General features: G+C 39.5%; 3 protein-coding genes across 3 annotated transcripts in view; 2 read left to right on the top strand and 1 right to left on the bottom strand.

The window, feature by feature from the left end:
• Positions 1–26,585, bottom strand: part of LOC145449116 (ciliary microtubule inner protein 2C-like) — a 231,067-nt gene that overhangs the window by 157,501 nt on the left and 46,981 nt on the right. The window lies entirely within an intron of this gene.
• On the top strand, positions 5,623–11,300 carry LOC145447696 (transmembrane protein 26-like). The gene is made up of 3 exons (XM_080325949.1): positions 5,623–5,797; positions 5,861–5,979; positions 10,772–11,300. Exons 1-3 carry the CDS (start codon positions 5,724–5,726, stop codon positions 10,891–10,893), a joined length of 315 nt encoding a protein of 104 aa, XP_080182075.1. The 5' UTR covers positions 5,623–5,723; the 3' UTR covers positions 10,894–11,300.
• LOC145449096 (uncharacterized) overlaps positions 22,442–26,585 on the top strand; it is a 44,160-nt gene continuing 40,016 nt past the window's right edge. Inside the window, exons 1-2 of the mRNA XM_080327567.1 lie at positions 22,442–24,538; positions 24,714–24,796. Coding sequence (XP_080183693.1) covers positions 24,471–24,538; positions 24,714–24,796 — 151 coding nt within the window. The 5' untranslated portion in view covers positions 22,442–24,470. The remainder of the gene's footprint in view (positions 24,539–24,713; positions 24,797–26,585) is intronic.

Here is a 26,585-nt window from a genome sequence, read left to right as displayed (position 1 = left end):
TGAGATCATTCTGTTTGCGGTGAGTTTATTAGTGATGTAACAATGGATAATCAGTGAATCAACTGTGAATGACCGGTTGCTCTCACTAGTGACACTGGCGTATCGTGAATAATCCGAACGTGCACAAGATGCGGTGATTTAAACGACACCGTTTACTTGATGAATTGAAATTGACTCGCAAATTTTGCTCCGAGTCACGAGTCAATCCAGGTTTTTGAAGCGCCGAGTCAAGTCAAGTCAAGTCATTTTTGCAAAGTGACTCGAGTCAAGTCATACGAAAAAGTCGACTCGTATCAGACTCGAGTCATCCCAACACTGCCTGCCACAACAATGGGTGGCGGGGTCGAGACCGAAACCGACTCCGGAATCCCTTCGAAGGTGTTTGATGACTGTTGTATATAGATCAGGGGTAGGCAAACTGGGACTCGCTCCGCCCTCGATTGCGCCATTTGTCTATAGAGGTTAAACCGATAATAAATTGATGCGTTCTATATCGAATTTGTAAATAAGTATTGTTTGCGTATTGTTTGTTTCCTTATGGTTTACACAAGACTTATAAAATTTATGGGACAGTGCCACTACGGTTAGAACTTTGCAATTGAACTCTCGAATCGACTTCACATCGAGTTCACCAGCTACAATGGTTACTGGTAATCAATCAATGATAAATCATTGTGTTCAACAATTTACGTGGTATTAATCACGCCAGCGCAGGTCACAATCATTTCCGGGCAAGCAGTGGTGAAAACTACTCTTCTGCAGAATTAGGTTAAGAAAATGTCGTCGAGCGATAATTGCAAGAAGAGAAAGTATGAACGGGAAAATAAAACAGAAACTTGAAACGTCATTACGAAACCAAACACCAAAACTTTGCCTCGGGTTACCTAACTAAGACAGACTTGCGGAGTAAATCTGCAGATTTAACGAGTAAACTTTATCCGATAGCCTACAATTCATTGTGACTTAATAAATTCGTATGCTTGAGGTTTTGTGTGGTGGCTCTTTCAAAGCTAGGATTTTTGGAATGCGACTCACGCACGAAGTAGGTCTGCCCACCCCTGGTATAGACCCTCATCGCCTCCCTATCGGCATAACGGCGTGTTACAAAAGTACATACCGAAATTAGATCCTGCTGTACCAAGACAGAAAAAAATTCAGGATATGGATATCGGCCTGATAAAAAATGATCATAGATGTAGAGACACCAAAATACTATCAGAGATGATCAGTATCGAATTACTTCTACTTCTTCAGAGTACTCAAGTAGCTTTCATTCATACCAGTGGTCGGGAACCTATGGCTTGCGAGCCATATATGGCTCTTTTGGGTATAAGATATGGCTCTTTCCCAAATTTTAATTTTTGTGCATAATTTATCAATGTTGCGCCAATTTTTAAACTTGTAAATTTCCATCACGGCCAGAATAATAATTCTCGTGACAGTATAAACAATAAAGATGTCTTGGAGAGGTGAAGGGTTATGGGCTAGGACTCAGTCCCCCTTTTTAAAATCCTCAAATATAAGTTGCCGTCGCGCCAGCGAACAATATCACGAGCGAATTCGATGTAGCCGCCTTGAAATGTTACATTGCACGAAACCATATTGATGAAACAGAATAGCGGACATGGCGACACCATACACATTGTCGTCCTGATCTACGGCGAGAAATGAACTGCCGTGAAAATCACATTCACAATTAAAAACAATGCGATAGCTATCCATTTTGATTTGTAGGTAGCTTTCCTGCGACAAAATGTAAGCGTGTAGGACAACGTTATGTTACCGCAAAATACTTCGTGAATCGGAAAGTCGATCAATATTTAGATTTTTGGAATCAGTGCGACTGTTACATTCGATCAACATTAGTTACTAGAAATTTAAATCCATTTATGATAAATTGCGCTATCACAGGTAGGCTTGGCCCGTCTCTACCTCACCTGGGCCTTACCTCTCGTTTCGCACTCTATATTCGAATAATATATATCCAAATTGCACGATTTTTGGAAGTAGAAACGTACAAAATCCAGTCCTTCATGAACATCGATAGAAAATACCGATAACACTGGTCAACACATACTTTTTGGCAGACAAAGTAAGAGTGGTTTTGGGGGTTCTGATAGGGCACTAATTCAGAATATGCCTTAGCTTATTTTTCCAAATTGGCTCTATTTTTGGAGATAAACCATGGGGCTATTTTGACTAAATCTCAGATTATCGCTGTATGGGCTGGATAAAAATCGGCTGAGTCGCACTATACGGTTCAGAAATTCATAGCACTTGTTATTTTGACACGGTAAAGGCAGTTTTAAATCAAAATACATCAACAGAATAATTTTTCGCGATATTAGAATTGGAGACTTTCACGGATGTCATGTACATAAATATACTTCAATCATGCATATAAGTATTTACCTAAATACTCAAATAACGTTGCATTAATTGAATCAGTTTTATGTCAAACACCTATTTTAAATTCAAAATCATCTGTTGGAATATAATATTAATAACTTATCTTAAAGCAAAATTGGTTATTGTCCTATTTTCAGTTGTAAGCAATTTAGTGCAGTTTTTCGAAAGGTTTCAGCAATAGTCTGTTAATGTTCGTCGCATCTGCACTGATATCTTTCTTTTGTTGTTTTGATGTATTGGTGGAACCTTTCCCATTTCTATTTCCTCTAATCAACAATATTATAGGATATATATCAAGATGACTGAACAGGAAGTGAGATTTAATGCTCATGTTTGCTCCATGGTTTCAATATGTATATAGACACGAATTTTCGGACATGCAACTGTTTGTTGTTGGGTGCTTTGTGATCATCTAAAAAGTTTTATTTACTACATCTTAGGAGAAATTCCACGCGGTGAACTCCTTCCTAATATGAAATTGGAATCTTTCATCCGTATTCGAATCTGAAATCTATCAAAGTTACCAGATTTAAGCTTCTCGTTTGATATGGATACTAGGTATACCCACTTTGTTGGCTTTACGGAAAATTATCCATCTACAAGTGAAAAGATATGAGACACATATGAGTATTCTAGTTAAGCTTTCCAGGGACAAACTTCATAGCTTTATACTCCTCTTTCATCTTGGTAGGATGACCGATTGGTACAGGAGAAAATATATTTCCTTTGTGCCAAAGTACAATTTTTAGGCTGGACAAACTGCTTTTTAACCAACAAAGTTATCGCATCAGGTCATGTTAATATTGATGGAATAGGCCCAACTGAGAACGACATGAGTGTTCATCACAGTCAGTTATATATTTATGAGCGGAATAAAAGTAGAAAATATAAGATTTACTTCCTACCAAGTGAAATATTCAAGGGTAAATGAAGTCATTTTAAGCTTTTTAGGGGTATAAATATCTTCTTTTCTAGAGCCAATCTGGCAAAACTAATGTGATATTCGTAATCAGCAACCTCGAAAACCCCAGAAACGGCTCCTGGATGTTCTGCCAATTTTTTTCTTCAGCTTGTTGACCAGTGTAATCATTGAAAGTTTCACAATTTTCGTTCACCCATCACGACAGGCTAGACCAGGGGTGGGCAAACTTTTGAGCTCGCGGGCCGCATTCAACATCTGAATCCATTCGCGGGCCGCACTATATCAAATTGGGATTATAAACCAAAACGCAACATTGGTATTTGATTATATAGTGAGGACATGGAAATAGTATATGTGCTCATTTAAAAAAAACATTGCTTTGGTGATATCTTACACGCGTCAGAAACATAGTCGTGAGATTTCATAGGCTGGCCGACCTCAATAACCAACTTGTCAAAACTATAGAGATGAAAGTCGGTTATCCCGATTCTTAGAACAGGATTGAAATTTAAATCTGTGAGCAACGATCCGTTCATAGATTTACTGATTCCACTTTTGCCTAAATTCCAGAACACACAATGCTGACAGCATCGTAACCATGTTTGCTTCAAACACGCAGGTGTAGATAAAATAATAATACCCCAATTATACGCAGAACGAATCTACCTCTAAGACTCGAGCGAATCGTTTTTTATAAACACATCCCTGAAATAATTAAAACAGGAGTAGCCAATCTGAAATCTCACTCGCGATCCGAATTATGTCAATCTCGTTTCGGATTTCTATGATGTTTAGCAGTTGAAACCTTTTAAACTGTGTGGGCCTTGAGATCGGGCTGTCGCGCAGCAAAATTAAACATAAAAAATATAGGAAATATTAACCTTGGAACAGTGGTTCTTAAACTTTTTAAGACACGCCCCCCCCCCTTATGATGGTGAAAGATTTCGCGCACCCCTTATTGTCATATCACAAAACGCAGCCAAGATGCTAGCAAACCTAATGAATAGTTTGCTGACATGGAAGGTTACGACTGTGGATGAGAGATTTTAAAATGTGAAATTCATACAAAATACAGAGCAATAACTATGAATTGAATGTAAATCACGCGTAGCGCGAAAAGTTTTTCAGTTGAGCTTAGCTTCACGCCCCTCTTCAGTTGCTTTCACGCCCCCAAGGGGGCGCCCCCAGTTTGAGAACCACTGAATTATCATCGTGAAATATACTAAGAAAAAGTTTAATCAAGTCCCTGCATTATTTCGATTTTTAGTACGCATTTTATCAATATTTTTAAAAGGTTTCTTTAGACTCTCACGGGCCGCACAGAACCGTGTTGCGGGCCGCATGCGGCCCGCGGGCCGTAGTTTGCCCACCCCTGGGCTAGACACTGCCTCACTTGCCTCCCCTGACCCTATGTCACTGACATATCACACTTTACAGCGGGAATGTACTGCTGTAGCGGCCGTGCTTGGCTCCATCTGCGCATGTGATCATGGGTCCTCTTATTTAAAAGGAGCATCAAGACTAACCTACGATCTCGTATAACTGACAAAAGTCTCAAATTTTGTATGAAGCTCAACATCGGCAATTATTATTGAACCAAGACTACAAATCCACCAGTAACGCCATTGAACACCAAAAGGCGCATTAACTTAAAGGGTGTAAATAGTAGTTTCTCACTCCTTACTGTTGTCTACATCTGTTGGAAATATTTATTGCCTTAATCTTCGAAGCACATGTGGTTCTCGATCACGGTAATACAAATAAAAAGATGTAACTTTTTTTATTTAACTCAAGTTTCGCAGGCTCAAAATAAGGCAAATAATATGATTAGCACAAGTTCTACAGAGAAAATGTGGTGCACGCGACGAATCCCATAGTGAATTCGAATTAGTACTACCATATGACGTCACGAATTTTCAATTGTGATGTAACAGTTGATTAACATATATGGCTCTCTGGGAGTTGAAATGAAAAATAAATAGGGCCAATATGGCTCTTCGGACCAAAAAGGTTCCAGACCCCTGGTCTATACTGTTACTGCTTGTTAGAGTGGCGTATGTTTGCAGACTGCCTCTACTTCTAGCCCAACAGTGTTTTTCTGCAAAACATCGAAAATTTGACACTTAATACATTGACAAGGGATGAGTATGGTGTTGTGATAAGTATCAATCACTTTTACGGGTCTACGAACTTCTAGATAAGTAACACCGCTGACTATACTCTGACCATCTCTGTAACATGAAGTGATAATGATCTACCCGTATAGTAGGCTAGTGTAGGAATTCAAGTTATGTTTTCGCGCTGTGTATTTAGACTATACCTGTATATTTTATAGGCATTCCATGCCCCCTTTATTGTTTACCCGACTCTTTCTCTCTGGACAATTAGCTTGATGCAGTACCCTCTCGTCATCACCGCAAACAAACCAAGCAGTCGCAGATCGCGGGAAAAGCATGCGGCCACAAGGTAGCTAGTAATGCATGACCACAACAAATTTCATCCGTTTTCAAAATATGTCCGCTTCAATAGGGATGAATCGGGCGTTTGTTCCAACGTTGACAGAACTACGGCGGAGATGGTGGGGATTGTATTTTCCGCCCTACTGCAGGACTTACCATTCCTGACGTTTCGACTCTACCTGCTATTCGGTATGTTCGTCACTCGTCTTATGTTTTCGACTGCGGTGCAGAGTTGAAGACAATACTCGCATAATTCCGACGGTAACGCCAAACGATGAAATCGCATGATCGTATATTCGGCGAGTCAATCCCTTACTAATAGAGAGTCGGGCTTCTTAAACTTTTAGATGCCATTTAGTAGTCATGGCCATGGCTTATGATTTCCAATTAAGCAACGTGACGGAAGCAGTGACGTAAAGATATCTTGAATGGGCAATTGGGCAACCAGTTTTAAAATGTAGAGATAAGGTTACCAGTCAACACGTAACCCAGAGCTTTATAGAAACCAACCACACTGTAACATCTACGCATACTACATACTACTCAGATGTGGTCTATACCAGTGGTTCTCAACCTTTTTCACCTCGCGGACCGGTAAAATTTCGAAAAATACTTGACGGACCGGGGGACTTTCAAAAATTGAGATCAACCGAAAAGTTGAAGTATGCTGCCGATTTTTTGCAAGTTTATGGTGCTAGAGAGTGACATTTTAAGGGGTTTCTGCGCACAGAAAATCTAACTTGCGCACAAAAAATCCGAAGTGATGACCTTTTTTTAGTCGTTACGCACTGTTGTCCAAGGGTCTGCGCACTGAGTTGGTGAGTGTGCGCAGAATCTTCGGTAATTAGAGGGAACATTGCATCCATGTGATCCGTACGGTAGTGAGTTTGCTGAGTCGAAGTAGAATTGCCTTGCGCAGATACACGTGCTGCCGCCGAGAGTCTTTTACAGTCTTTCGAGCCGTAGGCCATGGATGTAACCGAGGACGCCAACTGGATTAATATTCTTCTCTTCGACAATATCGAGAGAAGAAGTGTTTCGGAGTCGAACCAAGCACCTTGTCGTGCTACCTTGATCAATTCTCATTGCCCACAACACCAGATGTATGCAACTCTTGCTACTGCAGATACAATGCGCCGCACGAAAACACCTCACCACAGCTACACCTGGCCATCCACAAACCCGGGGCCGCAAAACCACTTCGTCAGCCAACCCAAAAAAAAACATTGGTCTTATTCTTCCTACAGTTAGATGAATTTTTCACCAGTACTCGTGAACACGTCCATTCTACTCCATGTATGCAGAGAGTTTATGCAGCCTAATCGCGCAAAGCGCGAAATTTTTTTATACTTCATGACCGAATCGGTCAATAATATTATTAATTGCGTATATATATTGCTCTAATTTTTTATCCTCTCAGAATTATCAGATTTTCCGGTAGAGCTGAGTAAGGTGTTGTCTTGGAAAATATTCGACACCTCATCAATATTAAACGTATTAGGCGGGCTTGTTGGAATAATTACTTCGTTATATGTCATTATTTTGTGAAGTACTGTCTGTTATATATAGTGAATGGATATTGATATCGCACAAGCGCACTAAACTAGAATACGCACACGATTCCAAATTACTATTTCTTCACTGGAAAATAACTGTTATCTGTGGGATGGTTTTTGTCTTGTGGGGTACAGATTGTCATGACAGCGAAATTCTGCTCCAGCCATTTAGGTGCCTATGGAGAATGTCACACATATATATCGAAGTTTTCGGTCAACGAAGGGCGGTCCTTTTCGGCCAAGGTGTTCTCTCTGCCGAATCTTTGGCACACTTTTCGCAGTCTTGTGTTCGCTTAAACTTCATCATGTGTTGGTGCGTCGCAGCGCGGCAATGGCTGACGCCGGAATGCCTATTCCTATATATCATGCGTATTTCTTGGGGGAAGGGCACCCAGCAATCAAGGCATTTAGTGACACTTAATCGGGAGAAGCGTGATTTTTTTTCAAAGTTGGATGAAGTTTCAAACAAATGCTCTATAATTTATGTTCATTCACGAAATCACTTTGGGCCTCCTTCAGTAGGGGGTCTGGATGCGGTAGTTACGGTTCTGCACGAAATGAATAGGCCTACATCGAAAACGAATGATCGTGCAAACTGCGCGGTTTGGCGAGTCAGCTCTTACTTGTAGCATCTTGAAACCAAGGTATAAAATTGTAAAATACCTGGCGGACCGGCAGGAAGGTCGTCGCGGACCGGCACCGGTCCGCGGACCGGCGGTTGAGAACCACTGGTCTATACGCATTCATCATCAGTACTCCAATAGATGTAGAGAGTGAGTTATACTGTAATTTCAACTGGATTTCAAGTAGAAGTGACGATTCCCAAGATATATCCACTTTAAAGAGGCACTGCACTCTAAAAATAATGCAGTCTCAAATTGAAGGGCAAAACGAAAGAAAAATTTTGGCCGCAGCCGTTTACTTCGGAACGCCACCGTAATAGAGCTGCAATGTATTGAAATTTCCACAAGGGCTTCACGCTCCAGCAGTCACGCAGAGATCAAACTTTATATAGATGTCAGCCGATGTTATGAAGAAAAGATGTCGTACACGCCAAGGTGGTTTAGATACCGCGTTCAACGGAAGATGTCCAATTGTCCAGTCAGGAGATTTATGTCAAAATCGGGCCTAATGATGTATTCTATTTCCTTCATAACATCGGCTAACAACTATATAAAGTTCGATATCTGCGTGACTGCTGGAGCGTGAAGCCAATCTGGAAATTTCAATACATTGCAGCTCCATTACTGTGGCGTTCTGAAGAAAACGGCTGCGGCCAAAATTTTTCTTTCGTTTTGCCCATTAATAGAAAGTTGCAGGTCTGTAAAGTAGCCTACTCAACTGAAAAGTAATAGTCATAAAGTAGATATGGTCGCATATCTTTATTAGTCAATCAGAGGTAGCTACTTTCTATTTTGAAACACGGATGATAGTAGCTGTAACACAAAATGACAAGTGAATATGTAAATAGGAGCACCTTACGAGACTTTATTCATTTACCAACTTACCATGGTACGAGGGGCCATTTCGGTCGGTTGCCAGGACTATTGCACTAGTAAACGTAAAGCAAATCCATCCAAAACTGTTTTCTACGTACAATATCCAAAGTGTAAAATAACGATTCGTTTTGCTTCTTAAACCATTGAGTAGAAGTTTGAGATCATAACTACCGTGACAACGAATCAGTTTTATTATTAATAACTTCATCAAGTCAAACCACCAGAATACTGCTATACAATGAAACGATATGAAGGTGTCGAGACGACTTGGAGTATTCTTTTAAATCAGACACCCACCTGGGCCTAGGCCCGTGGTTCTCAACCCGTGTGCCGATACACACTTATATTCCCATAGGACTGCCCAGATGTGCCGCAAGAAAATGTGGTGAACAAGGTCGACATATAACATAAGTTATCGAATTCAAATTTCTCAGTGTGACATAATCTGTGGTTTTATCATTTTACCCGCTCCAGACACACCATGTACAATGTCATGCAATGAATACATAGATGTGTGTCGAAACCAGAGGTGGTCAGTAACGAAGTAGTTCTACTTTTTGGAAATACTCAAGTAGTTTTCCTCTACTTCTGGTACTTACTCAAGTTGATCTGATTTCTCTACTTCTACTTCTACTTGGTAATATTTTGTGATCTACTTACTTACTTTTCGCTATTTTCAGTTTGTCAAATAGAAGTAGTTTAATCCCCCGACACGAAAGATAGTCTTAGGAATATCGGGGCTGTTTTCACGCAGTACCCACATTTAATATTCATAAAAGTTAAGTAAAGCTCAGAAATTTTGTAGCGCTTCGTGCACAGTAGTTATGGAGTGACAAATTAGTTTTCACAAAAGTATCAGTGAATATAATTTAGGCACCGGATTGCTTAGCTCCGCTCACACCGCATTGTCGCCCATATCAAATATTTCATCACAGTAAATATGGCCCACCATAACATTTGAAACTACCGTTTCGCAATCTAGCAATTACCTATCATATCGTAATCTAGCAGCCGATGACGTGTCCTGCAAATCTGGAAAATGTGGCTTTTTTAACGTTACACCTGTTTCAGCAGATCACCTTTGAAGCTTGATGGACAAAAGACATGAAATATATTTTCCGATTTTTAGACGTGGTATTTGTATTTCACTTTTTTCCCCCAGTATCATAGTTTGAGTTCTAATTACATTCAGTTCTTTTGTCTGCAGAACATACATGTTGAAGCATAAAAGCAAGTGTAGCAATGCCTCTATTCTCCGGAAATATAGCTACACTTTATTTATTTTAAAGAGTGAGAGCCTTTTGTACAATATGCATATTTGAATGTCTCTGTTCAGTATGATTGAGTAAATATCCTGTCTCCAAGAGCTGCAAAATACAACGTCACCGAATCAGGCTGTGTACATTAGGCTCAAACCCGATAGGCATGAGCACGTACATAGCATTTATTATAAGAACCTTGATTTGATCCCGAAAATAGTGCATACAATTATTAGTTCGGTAATTGCTCGAGTGGTCATCGGGCATGATTGAATCGCAAAATATTTTTAATAGTCCGAACCCGGCAAATCGACCAGACTTGTACCTCTACCTACCTCATCCTCATTCGTAAAGTATTTAAAATATGGGGGGGGGGGGGGCAAACCATGAAAATTTCCGAATGGGAGCGCTGAGAGAAAAATGTTAGGAACCATGGAAATACACAATACATATGTGTCGGGTGCGGTTGAGTAAATGCTTAAAGTGCTCGGTCATTTGACCACGAAGCAGCTCTATATATTGCACTGTGCAACCCTGAGCCCAATAAAATTCAGATTTAAGTATTAGAATGTTGGTCTTTTTCCCCCGTCTGTTTGTTATGAAGATGCTAATGGTGCAATGGCTATAAAGAAAATGTGGATGAGCTATGTTTGCTGTTTTCACACAGGTTTAGACATCATAAGTCACATGATGATCTTTTTCACCTGCAAGAATGCGTTGGTAGTCATCCTGCAGCTACACCGATTGATGATAGTGTTCCAACAGAAGAAGAAAACCAGCAATGCGTAGACTAAAGCAATGTGAACTCTGCTATTTGTTGTTCCTGCTAATTAGCTGACGTTTGTGCATTAGACGCTGTCGTATATAGCCGTTGCTTAGTATTCTTCTACTACTGCTCACATCCTTATTTGTTCTGATCGAGTTTTAGTGATTTACTGCTGAATAAAACGCATTCGTATAATAAAGCAAGTGTTGGCATACTGGCGGAGTCAAGGGTGAAGCGATAAGTTATCTTTCGCTAAACTTATCCCAGTTCGGAGCGGCTTATTGAACCGTGCTTCACCGCCAGTACAACAATTGCAATGTCCTCTACGGATAAAATGCCCTGAAAAGCGTGATAGTGAAGAACAAACAGTAGATTCACATTTTCACTTTTGTGTGCTAATGTTGGTTTTCTTTCAGAATGTTATTGCATGTTAATTACTAGGGCTGGGCACAATGATTCGAGTACTCGAATCTGAATCGAGTATTAATTTTAATGATTCGAGTCGAGTAGCAAAAGTCGATTTTTTCGAGTACTGAAATTATACGCTTATCGCCACTGAAAGTTAATTTATCATCTAGAATTATAGTTTCGATACCATCATCCACTGTTGAAGCCTTGAAACCTTGATTGGCGGTATCGTAGCATACTAAACATATCGTACAAAGCTACAATGGATACTGGACATAGCACATTTCCGAAGTCATGATTATCCGACAACATTGTCACCAAGTGAAATGAAATCGGTATGGTCGAAAAATACCAAAGTATCATTTATGAGATGGATAACGGGCATTATATTCTTTGTGGTGGCATAAACGGTACATATTTGAACTTTGACGCATTACAATCTGTTATGACGTCATAATGAGTGATACTCGATTACTCGACTCGACTCGAAGCATATTACGTGATTCAGAATCGAATCACTCAGGTACTCGATTTTGCCCAGCCCTATTAATTACCCGACGTTTCGATAAATATCATAATGGTCTCACGAAAATACTATTACAATATGTAGGCTGTCTTGCGAAAGGTTCGCGTTCTCTGTAGCTAAGCTAAAGTTACGCATGGTCAGATGTCTGGCAACCGGGTTAACTTGCGTGGTTTGTGGTTTATATCCATAGGGTTGCCGAAGATCCGAAAAGAGGACACCCTTCAAAAGCTTTAAAAGTTACAATACAGGACGAGAAAACGGGTGATTCGGAAAAATCTTCGAGTAATAGTCGTGGGTTAACTGAAAAAAGGGTTATTTTAACGAGTTCGCTCCTGAAATACTCGTTGGGACGTAGTTTTCGTTTCTTTTTTAACCAACCCTACCGTCCAATTTTTGCAAGTATTTTAACACTTTTTCTTAAAAAAGAGGATGAATCTTAAAAAAGAGGACCTTTGTGCGTCTTCGGACGACACTTCCAATTTCTTGAAATATCAGGGCAAATCCTCTTAAAATAGGACATATGGTAACCCCAGTTAAATCGTCACATGACAATTCCGATGTAGTGAATATCGCTTTTGTATCATGAATCTTCAATTCTGACCTTAACAGTTGTTGGACATCGCTGCATGGCTCTTTGCAAACTACAAACGAAAATACTGGACAAATATGGTTCCTTTGACGCAAAATGTTCCCGGCCTCTGTCTAGACATCTACATTGCTATAGAATACTGGTGCACAAAATGACCCATGAAGCAACAGCGTGTTGAAAGACCAAAAGTATTAGATTATAATTTTCACACAAAACGAAAACATGATTAATATTTATTGAAAATCGGTGTGAATCTGCTGTTCCAAATCATATGCCAGTGCAGAAATGCGAGGCTTCACCGTGGAAAGTGTCATCTTATCGTTGCTGTTGTTGTTGTTTGTGGTATTCATGGCGGCGATTACTATGGTCATTTACAAAAGGCCAATTTTCTTCATTTTTTATTCCGTAGCTGCCGACTTGTAGCACGGCCCACTTCTGGGCTTTATAAGACACCGCTTACACTGATGATATGTCGAAAAGGAGCCTAGATAAACCTCCAATACTTACGTAGGAATTGTGGAGTCGACCTCGTCGCCCCCTCGTATCGTTGGGTCAAAACACTAGTTTGGTAACAGCTGTTTAATTACAAACGTGCTTAAATTTATTGGATATAGAATTGACATTTCAGAGGGTCGGATTTTCGATTTCGGACCCTAAACCTCATCTGCGTACGCCGCTGCACACGGTGTACTGGCCCAGCAGTCATAATTGGACTGCTAACCGACCCTATAATTGCCTGCAACCAATGATGGCAAGACGGGCGTAACATCACAAAGCATATGTCATGAGTTAAGTGTGTGTCTTGACCTCCGCGGAACCACTGGGCTGACTCACGGAACCGCTAGTGTTCCATGGAACAGCGATTAAAAGCCACTGACCTAAACATACCATTCAATTGTATTGAAATATTTCGTATTTATGAAAACGGATAACGCAGATAGTTGTAGCCGACCCTTAATCGGAAGCACCACTCCTCGACGTTTTTGCTGGCAAATTGTGACAAGCTCACTTCCTAGGCATCATGCTTTCACGTTCATTTACCTGAATTAAGCGTTTGAAGTTCGATCATCTCAAAGCGACACGGTGCTTGAAGAACATTGCAAAGTTAATTGGTTTAATGTGTTTCCTTTTTGAAAGGATCAAGATAATCGAGAGAACAATTGTTGTTGTTCGCGTTGTTAGAACATTATATTGAATATGAAAGCGTCGAGTGGTCGGAAACCTTTCTAGGCATTACCAAATAATTAACAGACAGGAATAAACAAATCCCACAACACGGAACGGGCGGAGGTAGGGTATCATTATTTTGGAACATGAAGTGATAATTTGACGATGCACTGTAAAAAGCTTTGGTATTTCTTTCGATTCATTATATCATTTTGAATAAAAAAGAATCGATCAGGTCGAAGTTCCATTAAAAGAGGTTCATATTCACAATCAGGTGGTTCATTTTCATGTCAAGAGTGGGCAGATGTGTCAGCTCAAGGACCACATTCAAAATACAAATCTGTTCCAGGGCCGCGCCATTGCGTAATTACACTGGGCAACAATTTTGAACGAAAAATTTGTTGACTATGATGTTGCACTTGATTTAGGCTAACTTTGGAATGCCGAGTCCAAAACTGCCGCTGGTTTTCTTCTATCACGTCAAGTTTTTGCTTTACGACATATGCCAAAAATATGCAAATTTTTACTTATTTAGCCATATTACTTTTCCATATCACATAAAAGTCCACACTTTTATCATATATTAAGTTATATAGCCACGGGGTCAATTGAATTATTTGGAAGAAAAGGTACTGGTATGGATCTAGGCCGATGCTTTCACCCATTTTTGGTTAGAGGATGCAATCATCCGAGGATATTTCAGACACATATTTGATGCAAACTGCAGGATATGGCAAGAAAAATCAACATTACATTTACTATCAGCTATAGGTCCAACGCCCCATTCAGGGTATCCAGTGTAACTTGAAACTCCTATAAGCTCGTTAATTTGGATCAAGATGAATATTTTACGGGTGGTGGGCCTAATGATGAAGATTTTGAAATCGAAGACGATTCAGAACTTGGAGTAGTCCATCAACACGAGTTGAATGATCTGACATAGGCTTTGGGACTAGGAAGTGAAATATTGGGAACTTTTAGCATCCTTGCGAATTGAGGAAAGATTACTTGGCAAGAGAGCGAAGATATCTCACTTTCGATCATGAGAATCGATCGTAGGGCTACCTTCGGTAGATTTGTGTATTGCCGTGATACTGGAATTGGCATGATACTGACCATGGATTGCTGGAGGAGATAGGAATCCCGATTTACAACTCAAGTGAATGGCAAGTGTCTATTGGTAGCTCAAAAAGCATCCTAAAATGTGACATTCTCCATAACGGCAACGTCTTAGTTGCAGAAACAATTGCACACTCAGTCATCGTGAATAATACAGAAACATTGAGAATGGTACAGAAACATTGAATTATTGCAATATCACAGGCACGATTGGGATTGGTTCATATGTGCCAGCTTTGAAATTCTGTGTTTTCTTAGTGGTCATACAATAAGAGTGCACGTGTAACCCTGATGCACATGTGCCACTGCCATATGTTTATGTCGGACAGCAAACATTCAAAAAAGCTAAAATATCTAAACCTTGGCATAGTTAGCGATAGACAAGGAGAAAGCATCCCCCAATATATGAAGATGGCAGGGGTAGGGTCGCATTTAAAAGAAACGATGTTTTAGAACACTTCGTTTAAACATGTTTAAACAGTGTTTTAAAAAGAAGCCTTCAAAAAAACGAAATTCTGCTTTTTTAAGTTGAAAAATTATGCCATAATTGTGTGAATTCTTTACAAAAAAACATGTTGTATGAGCCTACGGACAACTACCACCCGATATAGCCGACGTATATCGATATGGAATGGTTGGAGCCCTCAAAATAGTCTGTTCAACGGCAATAGTACATATATTTCGCCAAAGGAGCTATATTTTACCCTATTGTCAATGTCAATCCACTATGACGTCGCAATTGAATATTCGTGACGTCATGGCTATAAAAAACTTTAAAAACAATGGAAGATAAGTTTTAAACATATTTATTTTAAGTTGCAACCCTAGGTGGGAGTAAGATACCAGAGTAGATTGGAGCTTACATAAGTTAGCTAACTATCGCTGTAGCATCAAACGAGACAACCCACAGAATTATGAGTTATTAGCGTAAATTTAGACCCTGAAACTCGTACTTTATTTGTCCTGCAGAAGCAATATCAGTTTAAATCAACCAAATAAAGCAGTGCAAATGTTTATTTGGAGTCTATTGATTTACTTTCGACTGCTTGTGGTTTTTGAAACGTTTTATACAATAAACGTAAAATATTAAAAGTAGTACTTTTATGTGGGTTATGAGACAAGTGAGTGGGTGCCTACCCCAAAAACTTGACGTGATGGAGAAAACAGAAGTCTTTTTTTAATTCAGCGCCCAAAAGTTAGTCTTCATCAATTGTCTGATCTAAGTAAACAAAAATTGTGTTTACCAGTATTATAGGAATATGAGGGAAATCACCAATTCTAAAACAGTCAATTCAGTATATGCTCATCGAATTTTAATATACCGAAGAAATGGGGTAAATATAGGGTTACCATATTTTGGAAATCTGAAAAGACGACACTTTTTGGAAATTTTAAAACTTGCGAAACCGGAGGAAAATCCTGTAAAAAATGGTAGATTTTCAAACTTCGTGGTCGGTTGACTAAAAAAAGGTCAACTTTCTCGCTCAATTCCAGAAAGATACAGTTTTTCTTTCACATCATCAGGCTTTTGATTAAAAAAAGTGAATATTCTCGCTCAGCGCCCAAAATACAGTTTTTTCTTTCACGCTATAGAGTGGTTGAATGAGAAAAGAAAGAAAAAAGGGTCAACTTTCCGGCCCAGCTCTCGAAATAGCCGCCGGAGCGTTACTACTCTACTGACTTATTCTGTCTCAGTCGAATTTGGCCCTATATCTAAACAAAATTCAAAAGTCAAAATCTCAAAAAAGAGGACATTTGGGCGTCCTCCGAGGACACTTTCAAAGAAGTCAAAAAAGAGGACAAATCGTATTAAAAGAGCACGTATGGTAATCCTAGGTATATATAAGTATAGGTCTGCTATATAACGAAAAGATCGGCAGCATTAGTGGAAATTTATATGTTCGTTATTTCCATTAACCAATTTGTGCTGCTTCGTAAATGCCAATGAAAGTTTGAATCGTTATGGGATTGGATGGACTAGTCGCTTAAAAATGTGCTAAATCAACGTACAACCTAAATTTCGAATCCAAATCAGGACTATGGCAGTGCCGGGGGTTCTATCCGTTCTGGAAACTCAATGTTCAATGCGTTGTAATGAACGGATGGAAGAGTGTCGAAACTACCGATTACGGTCTCTCAATTTGGCAATCCCCTCATTCTAATATCCGATGTATCCGTGTTCGATCTATATCATTTTTAGGCTTCATCGCTCTTTTTCATTCTCTTCCTTGAATTCGCCCGTGAGCTCATGCGGCGTTGTGAGGGGCCTCCACCGTCCATGACAGCAGTTTTACGCCAACTTGCTCACGCTGTTAGCATTCGGGAAGGTTAAAACTAAAAAAGTCATCACTAGGGCAATTCGACCATGCTGTTGAGATTTGGGCAAAGGCGTTGACCTTATTTCTACTCCGCACCGATGTTGCATATTATGATGTCTGAAATGCCAACGTTTGGCACGGCCCACTTGCACACCAGAGTTTTTATACCTCGCAACATCCGCATATCACATGTCGATGAGGAACCTAGATAAATCTCCAACACTTGGGAAGGGATTGCACGTAGGGGTGTCAAAATGACTTTTTTCTCGAATTGTATTGGCTACTTGATAAAATTGTTAGGTTACCTAATTGAAGCCTGCGCATCAAAATTGGTTCAATTCCAACCAGTAGCCGCATTGCTACAGATAGTATTTAAGGTGGGCACACTTATAATAAATAATTGAAGAACTGGCCACCGTAAATACCATTTTATTCAAATCCCAAATGTTTGACGGCAATAACTCCGCTTCCACTGGTTGGAATTGAGCCAAGTTTGTTGAGCATCGTTTCTATAGACAACCCAACAATTTCATGGGATAAACAGAAAATTTTGAATTTTTTTAAAAATATTTTCGTAAAATAAATAAAAAAAAATTTATTTTCCTGTAGCAATGCGGCTACTGGTTGGAATTGAACCAAATTTGGTGTGCAGGCTTCAATTAGGTAACCTAACAATTTTATCAAGTAGCCAATACAATTTGAGAAAAAAGTCATTTTTGAACACCCCTATTGCACAATGCACAGTCGAGCCTGGTCTACGCGGGGGGTGTTAAACTCAAATTGCCTCACGGGCCGGGTTCGAACCTTTTTTTCACCCGCGGGCCGGACCAGTCAAATGATTACAAAATTTTAGCTCATGTCATGACCTTTTCACTTGACTACTTTATTATCAAGCATAAACATCTTGCATTATATCACGGATCAGAGGCGTTCCATTCTAGCTACATCTTTATTCGCGATCAACATGTCGACAAAATAGAATAATTGTCTGATTGAATACAGTTATGATCCGCTAAAACAGTGGCTCTAAGGACTATAATTAGTTGGAATCTTTTTATTCCCCCTTTATTATTCGTGATGCAGCGTTTGGCCCTGCGTAAAAGTTTTGCGAATACAAGAGATTTAACTGTAATCGCGGACGTTGGAATTTTGGTAACTCTCATGAAATCACGAGTGTGGTTTTTCTGAAGCCAGGGACATTTTGAGTCGGAAGTAATCCAGAAGCGCGACCGCAGATATTTGAATTATATTTTGTATAACTAATATATTATCCATGTAACCTGCATATAACGGTTCCGCATCGGATGTTTCGCTTCAATTTATGAATAACTACTGTTCGCCATTTTTTTTTTATAAACTTCCGAATTCAGTGTGCACCTTCTCGAAATTTATCGCCAATGAAACCGATATGTTCATAATGATGACTAGAGTGAAACCACAACACCCATATCGGCGGGATATAACGTAACCTACGAACATATGCTCGACATTTCCTGTATTGGGGGAATATTGGATGGGAGTATTTCCTATAAAAATATTTCTACATTTGTTCCGAAATGGGCTGGATATTACAAGCATCTTCAGTGTACTCAGAATGACTTCGCGGGCCGTTTGTTTGACACCCCTGGTCTACGCGAACCCGCAACCCTTTTGGGCTACAGTGGTGCAAGGTTTCCTCACGCTACTCGAAGTGCTAGGATGGAACCACTGGGAAAGCACAAGATAACTTTCGGAAGGACGGTATGGATGAAATATACGTAATTACACATATAGGGTCAGAATCTGCCAAAAAAAATCGCTGACATGCTCCCACGACTATATGCACTATGCAGAACAGCATCGACGATGGGGGCTGTGAAAGGAATGGATGTCGCCCAATTTATATACGCTGTATTCGAATTGAATTAGAATTTACAACTCTAATACTGGTCTTGTCTTCGTTGATCATCACGGATACCGTAAATAGCTATAGTTGGTGACACAAAACCTGCAGTTTGCATGAATCGCACCATCCAATGCAAGGACACATTGTTGATGACGTGAAGACTTTTGAGGTGCATCATTTATATCGTAAACTTTACATCTCAAGCCATCCAGTTGGTTTTGTGAAAACTCAGTATCTTGATTTTTGACGATGAACGCTTTTGATCGTTCACGTTCGAGCCAGTCAAAATATACCCGTCTTATAAATTCGTTTGTTTGTAGACGCTGAAGCCGCAATTGATTCATGACTGTTTGGATGCCGTTTTATTGAGCGGTACTGCGTCTGTGTTAAATTGACTGAGTTGATGTAAGGCGTCACTAAAAGTCGTATTGCAGATTGCGGAATATTCGGTTTGTTAGCTGCCGTCGAGGAAATTTGTTTCTTAAGATACTGATGACAGTTAGTGATTTTCGTTATTGGTAATACACCGTAACATCTGATGTGCAGCATGCAATTTCGTGTGCAATATAGAGGAAACCTGTAGTAGTGCACAACTGCTCAAACAACGAATTGGCCTGGGACACTATACGTGTCAATTTCTACCTTTCGATTCTATAACTGAAGAAACGAAATCGGTATGGCGAATTCCAAGGCTAGTATCGTCAAGTATGCAATGCATCTTGAATTCATGTATGCTTGTCGGAAACATTACAGCAAACAGGTATAGAGCATCAGATGTAGGTGTAGAGGTGGATCTTTCAATAACTGTTCCAATTATCTCTATCGGAAAGCCGTAGAAGTACTGCTTTTGAAATTGGTGGAATATGCATCGTTGGTATCAGTCACAAAGATCTGTCTTCATTTCTCCCTACGTACAACTAGGATGGAACTAAATACTCCTATCTATTTAATGAATTGTTGATGTTCGATGCTTTTGCCCATTTTTGGTTGAGGATGTAATCATCCAAAAAATTTTTAGACACATATTTCATGCAAACCATGCCGGATCTGGCAAGAAAAATAAACATTACATTTACGTACACATATACGTCCAATGCCTCATTCAGATGTTCCATTTTAACTTAACTCCTATATGCTCGAATATTTCGATCAAGATGAGTATATTAGAGATAGCATGAGTGATGATGAAAAGTTTGCTGCAATCGTGGTTGCAACCAAGTCTAGGCCTTCCGGGTTACAAGTCATTCAACGTTTCTCAACTTGAGTCATTTTATCGTTGAGTCAGTCCGAGTAATTCTATTGAAGGTAGCGTCCATGTCCAAGTAACAATTTTCTGTCAAGAAAGATCTACGGTTCATATTTTACCATCGTGCATAGGAAAAGTGACATAATCGCAGATCTTAACTTCACCGCATGGCAGCGTTTGGAAGTAATATGATGTTGACGTTCGATGAGTAGTTTCAGATTTTTTGGCAATTTTGGAGTGGATTTAAGGGTTTCAAATCAAAAAAATAATTGTGGAGCTAGTAAATCCAAAATTCCGACGCCTGCCACACAAATCTTCTCTCTCGCGGGCCGCTTGTTTGATATACCTCTGATTTTCGCAGTATTTTGTCGCGGGAGAGATCCGTACCATGTTTGACATTTTTTCATCCCGGTCGAACGCGCTCTAGGTCATGGAGTCAGAAAAAGTATGTAATAATCTTTTGTTCTGTTGTGAAATTGCCGAATTACTAAAGTTTTTCTTCTAATTATCTTCGATCACAATCGTTAGACGGCAGTGTCTAAAAACTTTTCCGACACACAGAGTCAAGACAATCAATTCATATTAACTGTGTTCTTTGTTCAACCAACCCGTGAAAGCGATAACGGGTATATGTAAACCGTTTTATCTATAATATAACTGAACCCTAAACGCCATCATGACGAACGTCATGCGTCAAATTAATTAGCGGAATATCAATTATCAATATTTGGCTTACTGTGATCGCAGAGTTGAATTACAACAATCTGCGTATGTATGATGGAAGTCAAATCATATCTACTAATGCTAATACTTATAAAATTTCATGTGTCAAATGAGGGCTTTTGTAAAAGAACTTCCAAACATCACCCCTATTTATTGTATGTTAGGAATGGTGCGCACCTCTCAGAGGTTCTGGTTCGTGTAAACACGAACCTTTGTGAAAGGTTTCATGAACGCGAACGTGAATTTGACGTCATATTGCCAATTTCAAGCCTACGGTCTAGGCTAGACCAGACTGTAATCTTCGGGCATCGGACTTTTGCAACATTGATATTGATCAGAGTGAAAAACCGGATTCTTTGCCACAACTCATAAATCAGTTATACAGTAGTCAACACCACTAGCAGACAGATTTTTTTATGATACAATAAACGTACCAAATCAAGATAAATCATTTACACCTGCTACATTTTCAAATTAGACAACGATTCGCTCTTTATAACATGCACTTACGATGATTTCAATAATTGATTGGCTGAACAAGATAAATTCGCCGACTACGGCTAAGCGACGCCTAGTTTATTTCGTTATTCACGTTGTGCGATTGTGGATTGAGGTGACTGAATATTCACAATCCAAATTCTGTATATTTCGATCTAATTTTACCAACAAAGCGAATGCATTTTTAAAAATTGGCAAGGTGCATGCTCGTTTGGTTCGAAGTATTTTTTCATACTGCCGAATCAGAAATTGGTCTGAAGTTGAAATTGAAGGGTTTTCAGCTAAATATGGTATACTGGCGTGTAGAATTATTATATATCGAGTTCTTCAGCGAACGAGATCCTCGGAGATTCGCGCACAGTACCCAAACGTGAACCTCATATTCACGCCATCCCTACATGTTAACCACATTATTCAATTGGATATATTATTATGATGATTTCAATTTCTAGTCTCGCGTCTCCCGATAATTCAAATCACCATAATGTAGATGTAACTATGCTATAGTGTCATATGTTTACGAATTGGAAGTAGGCATGCAGCATTTGGGCACGCGGAGGCTAATTTTAAACATTACGAGAAAGATACATGTGTTTGTAATTAGAAAATTCTATTCGCGGAAAGACAGCCTTGACTGAAGCGTTATCTGAAGGTATATATACATATAATATGCTAAATTTCTTGAAACTTGACACCGGCTAGGCTGAGATTTCCCATTCAATACACAAAATTCTATTCGTGGCATCGCGTGATTGCTATAGTGTAGATCAGGGGTGTCCAACATATGGCGCGCCAGACAATTTTATCCGGCCCGCGAAGCGAGTCTGAGTAGATTGGAAAATACTTGTATTATCCAGCACAGTTCCAACGAATGTTTAAATTTCTAGTAAGAAATACTTCAAGTAAATAATACTTTGTGGCATTAAATGTTGAATTATGTTTATAGGTCGCATAATATACGTCGACGGTAATTTTATTTCACCCCAATGTCATCACTGACATTGACACCTAATTTCTAAAAGTAGTTCTTCTCAGAAGCGAAAAGGCAAATACGAAACCTTTATATGCAGGCTATACATTGAGAATAAAATGATCACACAATTATGATTTAATTATATTTCGTCGCACCTCTGTATTAGTTTTGAGTCGAAAGCTCCCCAGCAAAAAACGATTAAAAAAAAGGAGCAAAAAATATGCCAGCTTTTATATTGTCGTTAGATCCACTATTTTAACAGTTTATAACTGTAATTAACCGGACAATCACCCTACTTTCGCTAAATCGATTGTTTACGAATAAGGGTGAATCGAACCCTCTATGATCCGTACTATAATGTAACCTACTATCACGTGCACAGGCTTGATAATAAAGCATTCATATGGAAACACGGGCACTGATTTTGAGGTACCAATTTGAAATAATTTGACTGGTCCGGCCCGCGAGCGGTGTGAAGGTTTTAATCTGGCCCGTGACGCGAGTTGAGTTTGACACCCCTGGTGTAGATGGTCTTGTAATAACGAAAATGCATATTAGTCACGCTTCACATATCGACAATGTCAACAATTCATACTGGCTTATTCGATATCGAGTTACCGCCACTGAGTTCGATCAATGGAAAGCAACAACTTGAAAAGAAAACAAATGAACCTGAGCTGTATCACTAAAGTGATGAAAACAAACCGCGTGATGTTGTGTTTGAACGCCGACTTCGGTAAAATAAGATTCTTATCTTCGTGTTGATCAAAGCCCAGCGCTCGTAACAGGAAATTGTAAGCACCTAGGCCTACTTTTGAACTAATCAAACAACATGTAGAGAGTTGCCATATGCTACAAGGTGAAGACAGTGGGGTTACCGTGGGTTAATGTGGATGCAGTTTAGTCTCTGTATTCATAGTGTTCTGACCTAGAGAAAGTCTTTATCAAACTTATTCTGCAACAGACGACAAATGAGATACAGAGTATAGGAACAGTGCAAATACGATAACACAAGACTCAACACCTAGAACAACTGACAACGGATTACCTATACTAACAGCACTAAGTAAGGAGAGTGAGCGTAATCAACGTGAATTAATAAACTAATTATGGAAACTACAGATAAGGAATAGCACACATAGTTAATTATTTAAGCTCATAATATCAAAGAATTGCCTGTAACTGTCTCCCGGCAACCTGCGTGTTTCATTTGACGTAGCAATATGATTGACTCGAAACCAAACCTATGGTAGACGCTAGACGATGTTAGTATTTACCGATCACATCGTCGTGAGTCTGATGAATTAAACCGCTGTAAGCCTACTGGACGCTGTAAGCCTTCCAGATGTTATTTTGTTGTATTGGTTTGTAGTAATGAAGACCCAGCTAAGCCGACTATGTGACACATGATAAAAAGTAATTTGTGATCAAAGTAGTCAGCGTTAGTACTCAGGTAGTAGCAGAAGAAAATCCATAACATTCTGATTTCCAATATATTTCAAAACTGCTTGGCAAGGAAGTTGAAAGTAACAAATCACTCAAATAAGAATAGTTTCAAATCACAGATGTGGGCAGCAGCTAAGCAAAGATGACTACTTTAAACTTCTGGCTCGTGTTGTATTCCATTGCAGCCCGCATCTGCAGTTGATACAATAACACTATTATATAGATACTGCAATAGTGGATATCACTCCACTCATAGTAGAGGGTAATCATACGTGTGGCGAGATAGCGGTAGCGGTATAATCCATAGATGCTACAACGATGGGTTGCGGGATCGATTCCGACAGTGGTCGAGTCCAGAACTCCTACCGAAGTGATGGAGGTTAATCTAGGCTCCTCCTCGCCAGTCGCCACGTGTTTCGCGTAAGCGGTGTCTTATAAAAGTCTAGAAGTGGGCCGTGCTACGAGTCGCTGAATACGGAATCAAGATAATGAATATCGGCCTGGTGTGAAATGACCAATGTAGTCGAAACACCATGAATATCAAACAAAAAGAAACCGGTTACTCATTTCGCTTCGTTTGAAATTCAGATTGTATTACGTACAAAATACGCCGGTTGCAGATGTAACCAGTTATCTTCAGTATAGCTATGTAGTTATTCATGTATATCATCTTTGGATGTCATAGATGTCAAACACAGGAATATGGAGGAGAAACCGACAGCAACTAACGTTTACCACATATATCACTCGAAAATAAACATCGTATCGGAGTAAGAAGTCGATTATTTGAAAATTTGTAATAATTTAAATCAACTCATCGCGTCTTTTACTCAATCAATGCAAGTGTAAGTTTCATATCTTCGAGTGATATTGTTGTTTCGCTCTCAAATGAAAATGATTCATCTGTTTGCAATGTAAGCATTTACCAACATTTTGTGTTTTCAGAGAAAACACTGAACAGCAGGCAGAAGCCGCTAACGAGAACACAAGTTCGAGCTCCACACGAAACCGTAGCACAAAACAAAAAAGTATGTTGATCTATAGCCGTATAATTTCGATATGACATAGTTTACGCAGAAAATAAGAGGTCGGGAGAGGCTGATCCCAGTGCTAAATGGAGAATAGTTTCTTAGCCTTATAGGCCAATGGACACCAACTTCGCTTTCAAAACGTTCCCTGACCCAACAGCGTAAAAAGGTCAACACCTTCTCTTATACTCGCTCACAGCCTGTTTGGTAAGCTGTTTGCCAAAATATGGACAGCACCTTCGCAACCTCACAATACAGGATTCGAGCCCAGCGGTATCGCAAAAACTGGGGTGGTAAACTACTTCCATAGACAGTTGTATCCTTGTGTTATTTCGGACGAAGAGCGGCCCGCATGAGAAATATTATACAAGCCTATTTCTAGTTTGCTGGAGAAAGATTGGTGCCTTCGGTAATTTTTCAATGCTCTCCAGGCAGAGATGACTTTGGTTAGTTTATATTAGGCTCATTACCTGCTCAAAATGCTAATGCAAATCACAGTTCAAATACACAGCCTTGTCACAAAGTAACATGAAATCGGCATGATCGATAAACCATCAAATTAGTTTTCTTACATGTAGCGAATAACGAACAATCATTCGTTTGTGAGCGCATTGAAAGGTATGTACATTGTACGAACAACGAAGTTGCACTCACCTGCACTCATTTGTCGTCACAGTCAGTGTTACTCGAATACTCGACTGGAGTAGAAGCCTATAGCACTTGATTGAGACAGAATCGAGTCACTCGGGTAGGCCTACTCGATATTAAACAGCCCTATTGCCGAGCCGTATGAGACTATTTTCATTTACGATATGATTCCGGAACGTGTACTTGACTGAATTGCAAAGCTCATACACTTTAGGACCAAACTCTCTGCGGTATTACTGGGTAAATCGGTTTTGAGACCGAAAGTGCATGAGCCCCATCATATTATGGTCCGGGTTCGGCGAATTCATATTCGTGGAGTGATGTGTGATTTGCAAAATATCGCTTTTGAAATTTTATTCACCCTAATAACTCTCAGGTCAAATGCAAAGATACTTCAAACAGACATGGGGCAATCGCGATTAGTAATTGTAATCGATTACGACGATTATAACATTTTCAAGTAATCGTAATCAAATCGTAATGAAAAAACTCCGAAGTAATCGTAATCGCAATCGATTACATTTGAATAAATTCCGAAGTAATCGTAATCGTAATCGGCTACTTCACATATTCTAATCGATTTCTTTGTGAAAGAACGATTACTTTTATTTGCACATAGATTTAAGACGTAAACGGAACAGTGAACATTCGTGAACAAGGAAGAGATATTATACCAGACTAGTGACAGCACAAACGTCTGATTTGCAAACGCCACTGTTCATTATGAGGACAGAAGTATTAGCTCTGCTCTTGATTGCGTAGGAAGTAATGCCATACTGTATATCAGTATCAGGTTATCAATACACTCCAGACGCCACTGCCTCGCGGCAGCAGGATTATAATCACTACTCTGCCTATTTTCAAATAGTAACTTAGGTATTGATGATTGGTTATGCATCGTTAAACGTTGTTTGACCATTGCTGCTTGACGAGTAATAGGCCTACTTACGTACACCGGACAAAGTTTTAAACTCGTCAAACGAAACATTAAGATTTTCACAACGAAGCATTAAAATGAACAGCTGCTGAGATACATCACAACTGAGCCGTTCTTTGCCGTTTCATGACGGCAGCTTGTATAGTATCTGTCGTGGAAAGTGGAAAGCAGATTTTTATGTTCACTTCATCTTTTTCTCATGAC

This window comes from Botryllus schlosseri, chromosome 10, assembly GCF_051294905.1.
Source record: "Botryllus schlosseri isolate E-star chromosome 10, Bs_hap1, whole genome shotgun sequence".
Classification (NCBI taxonomy): Eukaryota; Metazoa; Chordata; class Ascidiacea; order Stolidobranchia; family Styelidae; genus Botryllus; species Botryllus schlosseri.
The sequence above is the reverse complement of the archived record's forward strand: the minus strand, read 5'-3'. Positions and strand labels throughout refer to the sequence as shown.